This window comes from Galeopterus variegatus, unplaced genomic scaffold (assembly GCF_000696425.1).
Source record: "Galeopterus variegatus unplaced genomic scaffold, G_variegatus-3.0.2 Scaffold2915, whole genome shotgun sequence".
Lineage (NCBI taxonomy): Eukaryota > Metazoa > Chordata > Mammalia > Dermoptera > Cynocephalidae > Galeopterus > Galeopterus variegatus.
The window spans coordinates 80539-87397 of NW_007729026.1; the positions used below are offsets into that span (position 1 = coordinate 80539).

The window sequence follows — 6859 nt, forward strand, 5'->3', positions numbered from 1 at the left end:
TCCCAAACAAAGAAAAGTCCAGGAACAGACAGTTTCACTGGTGAATTCTACCAAACATTTAAAGAAGCATTAATACCAAGCTCTTCCAAAAATTAGAAGGAACACTTCCTAACTCATTCTGTGAGGCTGGTATTACTCTGATACCAAAACCATATAAGACATCAAAAAAGAAAAGAAAATTACAGACGAACATACCTTATGAATATAGATGCAAAAATTCTCAATAGAATACTAATGAGCTTCATCCAACAGCATACTAAAAGGATTATATACCATGACCAAGTGAGATTTATCCCAGAAATGCAAAGATAGTTCACTGTTTAGCAAAATCAATCAATACCACATTAATAGAATGAAGGGGAAAAAACACATGATCTCAATTGATGGAGAAAAGGCTTTGACAAAATCTAACATCATTTCATGATAAAAACACTCTGAAAACCAGAAATACAAGGGAACTTCCTCAACATGATAAAGGGTATTTATGAAAAACCCACAGCTAGACTCATATTCAATGGCAAAACACTGAAAGCTTTTCCCCTAAAACCAGGAACAAGACAAGATGCTCATTTTCGCCACTGCTTTCCACTGTACTGCAAGTTCTAGTCAGAGATGAGAGGAAGGAAGGAAGGAAGAAAAGGCATCCAAATTGAAAAGAAAAAAGTAAAACTATCTCTATTCACAGGTGACATAATCTTTTTTTCCCCAAGCTCAGGTGACATAATCTTGTATACAGAAAACCTCAAAGAATCCATAACAAAGCTACTAGAGCTTTTATTTAAAAATTCAGAAAAATTTTCAGATACAAGATCAACACACAAAAATCATATGTATTTCTATGCATCAGCAGCAAACAATCTGAAAAGGAAATTAAGAAAGCAATCCCATTTGCAATGGCATCCAAAAGAATAAAATGCCTAGGAATAAATTTAACCAAGGAGGTGGAAGACTTGCACAATGATAACTATAAAACATTGCTGAAAGAATTAAAGACCTAAATAAGTGGAAAGATATCCCATGTTCATGGATTAGAAGACTTAATATTGTTAAGATGGCAATACTAACCAAAGCAGTCTATAGATTCAATGCAATCCTTATCACAATTCCAACAGCCTTTTCCCCAGAAATTATAAAGCTGATCCTCAGATTCATATAGATTGTTGGGCCCCAGAATCGGGGCCCTACAATCTTGAAAAAGAAGAAACTTGGAAATTCACACTTTCCAGTTTCAAAACTGAGTATAAAGCTATACTAATCAAAACACTGTGGTACTGGCATAAGACATAAGAGAAGAACTGAGAATTCAGAAACAAACATATGCATCTGTAGTCAATTGATTTTTGAAAAGAGTGCCAAGACCATTCCATGGGGAAAAGAACTCTCCTCAACAAATGGTGCTGGGACAACTAGATTTTCACATGCGAAAGAATGAAGTTGGATGTGCTACCTCACCCCATACACAAAAATTACCTCAAAATGGATCAATGCCCTAAACGTAATGGCTCAAACCATAAAAATCTTAGATGAAGAAAACACAAGGGAAATGCTACATGACCTTGGATTTGACAATAGATTCTTAGACATGACACAAAAAGCACCACCAACAAAAAATAAATAAATTGGACTTTATTAAAATTAAAAACTTTTTTGTAACCAAAAAGATTATCAAGAAAGTAAAAGGACAATCTATAGAATGGGAGAAAATATTTGCAAATCATATATTTGGTAAGGGTTTAACATTCAGAATATGTAAGAACTCCTACAACTCAACAGCAAAAAGACAACCCAACTAAAAAGTAGGCAAAGGACTGAATAGACAGTTCTCCAACGAATGTACCCAAACAACCGGTAAGCACATGAAGAGATACTCAACACTATCAGTCATTACAGAAATGCAAATCAAAACCACCACAAGATACCACTTCACACCTACTAGGATGGCTATCATGGAAAAAAAAAAAAAAAAAAAGGAAAAGGAAAGGAAAGTGTTGGCAAAGGTGTGGAGAAACTGGAGCCCTCGTAGACTACCGGTAGGAACGTAACGCAGCACAGCCATGGTGGGAACATTTTGACGGTTGCTCAAAAAGTCGAATATAGAATTACCATAGGACCATCAATTCTACTCTTAAAAGAAAGAGTGTCAAACAAATGCTTGTGTATCAATGTTCTTTGCAGCATTTTTCACAATAGACAAAAATCAGAAATAACCCAAGTGTCTATCAGCAGATGAACGGATAAACAAAACATAAAAATGAAAGTTCCGACACACACTGCAGTGTGGAGGCGCCTGGAAACATCATGCGAAGTGAAATAAGACAGTCACAAAAGGACAAATATTGTTTGACTCCACTCATATGAAATATCTAGCACAGGCAACTTCACAGAAACAGATAGTAGAACACAGGTTGCCCTTAGCTGAGGGAGAGAGCGTGGAAGCAACTGTTTAATGGGGACAGAGCTTCAGTTTGGGAGGACGAAAAAGTTCTGCAGGGGGACGGTGGTGATGGTCATGCAGCCTGTGAATGTGCTTGATGCCACTGAACTGTGCACTGAAAAATGGTTAAATGGTAAATTTTATGTTATGAATATTTTACCATAATTTTAAAAAGTTTAAAAATGGCTTAAATGGCAAATTTCATGTTATACCTATTTTAACACAATAAAAAATGTTAAAGACAGTCAGATGGAAGAATACAGTGTTTTGGCACACATACATTGATAAAATAATATTCTATAACAATTAGTGAGTGCTTATAATAATAAAAAATATATGCAAGTCTACAGGTTGCTGGCCCAAGTCTCAGGAAGGTGGCGTTATGTGGAGAGTGGGGAATGACACTGTGTTTGCAGGCTTCCTGTGAGCTGCTGTGGGATGGATCATCAAATAAACCACCTCGGGGAACACTCAAGATGACACAGGGAATTCAGTGTCCTGCAGTCATTTCTGCTCACACCGAGTGTGGAAGGTCACACCTCGCCTCGCCCTGAGGGTGGCCACACCTTGCCCTGTCCCTGCAGGCCTCTGCGGGAGGACCCTGGACCCTGGAGTCCTCACGGCTTGGCAGCCATGTGTCTCCTAAGCATCACCAGCACCCATAGCCCGGGGTCCTGTGGGGAAAGAGCCAGAGACTGAGACACAGGGGGAGGGTGGCACTGGGGGGTTGAGAATGTCATTTACCCTCAGCCCTACGATGGCACCACCTCTTACATGCTGAGAGACTCCAACTAACACCAGCCTGGCTTCTAACAGCTCAAGGCTGTGTCTCTAGGACCACCAGCCCAAAAAAGTTCCCGCCCCGGAAAGCTCAGGGCTGCCAAAGGAGTTTCCCATTTGCTCCAGCCAAGACCTGACGTGAGGCCCAAAGCAGCTACTCAGGAAGCCTGCAGTTGTCAGTCTTTTCTCTGTCTCTTTGAGACGTGTTTCCCATCCAGGGACGTCCTTCCCAAGGATCTGGGAGCAGCCCTGTGATCAGCATTCCTGATGACGAAATGTCACTGTCGGGAAGGATGGGGCCCTTGTATCCTAGTCTCTGGGGGACAGTAGGGGTCTAACTTCAATAAACCTAGATGGCCACGTCACATCAACCAGCCAACCCTCAGCTGTGATGGGTGGAGCTACGCCACAGACATCAGCAGCCACCACAAACCAGGGTGGCTCCTACCTCATGCTGCAAGCAGGGGACCAGCATGTGGGACCCTTCCTTCTCCACATAGCCTGTGCACACTCAGGCTCTAAGAGCCAAGCGGCTGTCCCTTCACCTCAGTATCCTCCAAGCGAGATCAGGCCAAGGACACCACAGTTCTCAACCAAAAAGTCTGTAGAATGTCATGTTCTTAAATTTAAAAACAATTCCCTCCCCCAAAGGAAAACTTCCAGCCTCCTAGAACAACCCCTCTGAACTCTGAACTGCAATATCCCTTCACAATAACATTTCCCACCTGCCTACATGTAAATAAGCCCAAATTCTCTCTCTTTGGATAGAAGTAGCTCCTTCTCAGAGCTAGTCCCAGCTCTCCAAGTGCCCACCGCAGAGTCTCGCATACACCTCACAGCACCGTTTCTAAATCATGCTGCGTCCTTCCCCCCGCTCCTCGACAGAATCTGGTCTTCTCAGCCTGACGTGCAGTCTCTTTGCTCTCTGAGGCAGCGGAGTCCCTCAGTTAAAAACACAGGCTGCCGGGGTTCCAGTCCAGACTCTCCTGCTCGCTAGTATGGGCATTTGTGCAAGTTCTTAATTGTGCCTCAGTTTCCCCATCTGTACAGTGGGAATAATGACAGTGCTGACTTCACAGGTTTGTTGTGAGGGTTAATGAGCTAATATTTACAACTTGTTCAGAACAGTTCCCAGTACATGGCAAGACACATAAATGTCTGTTGATAAAATAAAAATACAGCTCCCAAGCCATTCATTGGTTGGTCTATGGGTTCAGGAGCAAACTTTTCTCCCAAAATAAAGAGGATACAAAACAAGAAGAACAAAATATGCTCGTAAGTCAACTGAGAGTTGAAATGTTAGGGGAACAGTAGTAAGAAGCCTGGGAAGATGAACACACAGGGACAGCAGGAGCTGCCCTGCCCCTGTGCTCCATGCAAGGCATTGACTTCCACCCTTTTGACACCCCCCTGGGTGGACCCGGCTTTGTGGCCTGCTCCGCTCTGACCTCTCGGGAATTTTATGAGTTGAGCTACTTGTCACGGGTCAGTGATGAGCATCCTCATCCCCAGGGAGTTGCTGCAAACAGCAACAAGGAAAGAGGCTCTGGGGCCCCTTGTGGGGACAACACCCACACACTTGAGAGGTATATAAACCCAACCACCCAGAGCACCTCACACACTCACTCACCTCACACTCACCCACTCACCACTCCCCACCTTGACACCCAGCATGGCCGCATCCACCATGTCCGTCTGCTCCAGCAACCTGAGCTACGGCAGCCGGGTCTGCCTGCCCGGTTCCTGTGATTCTTGCTCTGACTCCTCCTGGCAGGTGGACGACTGCCCAGAGACCTGCTGTGAGCCCCCCTGCTGTGCCCCCAGCGGCTGCACCTCAGCCCCCTGCCTGACCTTCATCTACACCCCAGTGAGCTGTGTGCCCAGCTCCTGCCAGTCAGTCTGCACCAGCTCCTGCACGCCCTCGGGCTGCCAGCAGTCTAACTGTGAGCCAGCTTGCTGCACCTCCTCCCCCTGCCAGCAGGACTGCTGCGTGCCTGTGTGCTGTAAAACCGTCTGCTGCGTGCCCATCTGCTACAAGCCTGTCTGCTGCGTGCCCATCTGCTCTGCAGCTTCCTCTTCGTGCTGCCAGCAGTCTAGCTGTGATCCCTCCTGCTGTACCTCCTCCCCCTGCCAGCAGGCCTCCTCCGTGACTGTCTGCTATAAGCCTGTCTGCTGTGCGCCTGTCTGCTCAGATACTCCTACCTCATGCTGCAAGCAGTCCAGCTGCAAGCCCTCCTGCTGCACCTCCTCCCCCTGCCAGCAGGACTGCTCCGTGCCCGTCTGCTGCAAGCCCGTGTGCTGCGTGCCAGTCTGCTCTGTGCCCATCTGCTCTGAGGCTTCCTCTTCATGCTGCCAGCAGTCTAGCTCTGAGTCCCCCTGCTGCACCTCCTCCCCCTGCCAGCAGGACTGCTCCGTGCCCGTCTGCTGCAAGCCCGTGTGCCGCGTGCCAGTCTGCTCTGTGCCCGTCTGCTCTGAGGCTTCCTCTTCATGCTGCCAGCAGTCTAGCTCTGAGTCCTCCTGCTGCACCTCCTCCCCCTGCCAGCAGGACCGCTCTGTGCCCATTTGCTGCAAGCCCATGTGCCATGTGCCCATCTGCTCCGGGGCCGCCCCCTGCCCAGCCCCCTCGTGCTGCCAGCCCAGCCCCCGCCCCTCCTCCTGCTGCAGACCCTCCTCCTGCGTGTCCCTCCTCTGCCGCCCCGTGTGCAGGACTGCCTGCTGCGTGCCCGTCCCTTCCCGCTGTGCCCCTGCCTTGTCCTGCCGGCCCAGCTGCTGCCGCCCAGCCTCCTGTGTGTCCCTGCTGTACCGTCCCACATGCTCCCGTCCAGCCTGCTGTGGCTTCTAGTCAGGCCAGAAGTCCTGCTGCTGACCTGGCATATCCCTCCAGGGCCTGCTAGTCACTATAGGCCACCCCCACCTCTCCCACTACTGACCTCTCAGCTGCCTCAGGGTCTGTCTCTTCTGGTGTGCATGGACAGACCCTCCTCCTCGAATTCCAGATGACCCTGCCTCCACCCGCTGCTCCCCTTCTCCTGGGGTCCCAATCCATCATCAGCCTGGGGACCACTTTTCACAATCCTGGCCCCAGTGGAGTTACTGGGCATCCTCTTGGCTGTGCTAGAAACCTGCTTGGGAATCCTAATAAACTCCACTGCATGTGACCCCAGCTGTGCTGTGCTGTCTTTCTGTTGGTCATTTCTAGTGGATTGCTAGCCAGTCCCAACACAGGCCAGGGAGCAGATGCAGCCCAGCCCACCCCCCCCACCAGGGCCCCACTCCAGCACACGCCTGTGCTGCCTGGCACCTGGTGCCCCCCACAGGATCCATGCCAGTCCCAGGAAGGGCGGGTGGGGCATCAGCAGCCCCCACCCCACCCCAGTAGGCAAGCCCCTCTCCCTGAAGCCTCCCCCGCAAGTGGATCCTCAGGGATGGGGCAACAGCAGCACCTCCTGGGCACAGGAGCCAGCACTGCCCTTGGCATTTCCCTCTAGAGGACCCCCTTGTTGGAACCTCCCTGTCAGTCAGGGTGGGTGGGGTGGAGGCTGGCAGGACTCAGAGTTCAGCCTCCCGCCCCCAAGCACAGTGGAGCAGGCTGACTCTCCCACCTGCAGCCTGGCCCCTCAGCCCCTTGGCCCCTCGGTGGGGGGA

At 49.0% G+C, this 6859-nt stretch overlaps 1 protein-coding gene across 4 annotated transcripts; it reads left to right on the forward strand.

Annotated features, from left to right (window-relative positions):
• Nucleotides 1–4886: 4886 nt before the first annotated feature.
• LOC103599325 (keratin-associated protein 10-12-like) lies at nt 4887–6056 on the forward strand. 4 transcript variants are annotated; one of them, XM_008583436.1, is made up of 2 exons: nt 4887–5614; nt 5981–6056. In XM_008583436.1, exons 1-2 carry the CDS (start codon nt 4887–4889, stop codon nt 6054–6056), a joined length of 804 nt encoding a protein of 267 aa, XP_008581658.1. The 4 variants fall into 4 exon arrangements, with proteins under 4 accessions (XP_008581658.1, XP_008581657.1, XP_008581659.1 ...); XM_008583435.1 differs by having other exon boundaries at nt 4887–5598; nt 5863–6056; XM_008583437.1 differs by having other exon boundaries at nt 4887–5457; nt 5863–6056.
• Nucleotides 6057–6859: the final 803 nt, after the last annotated feature.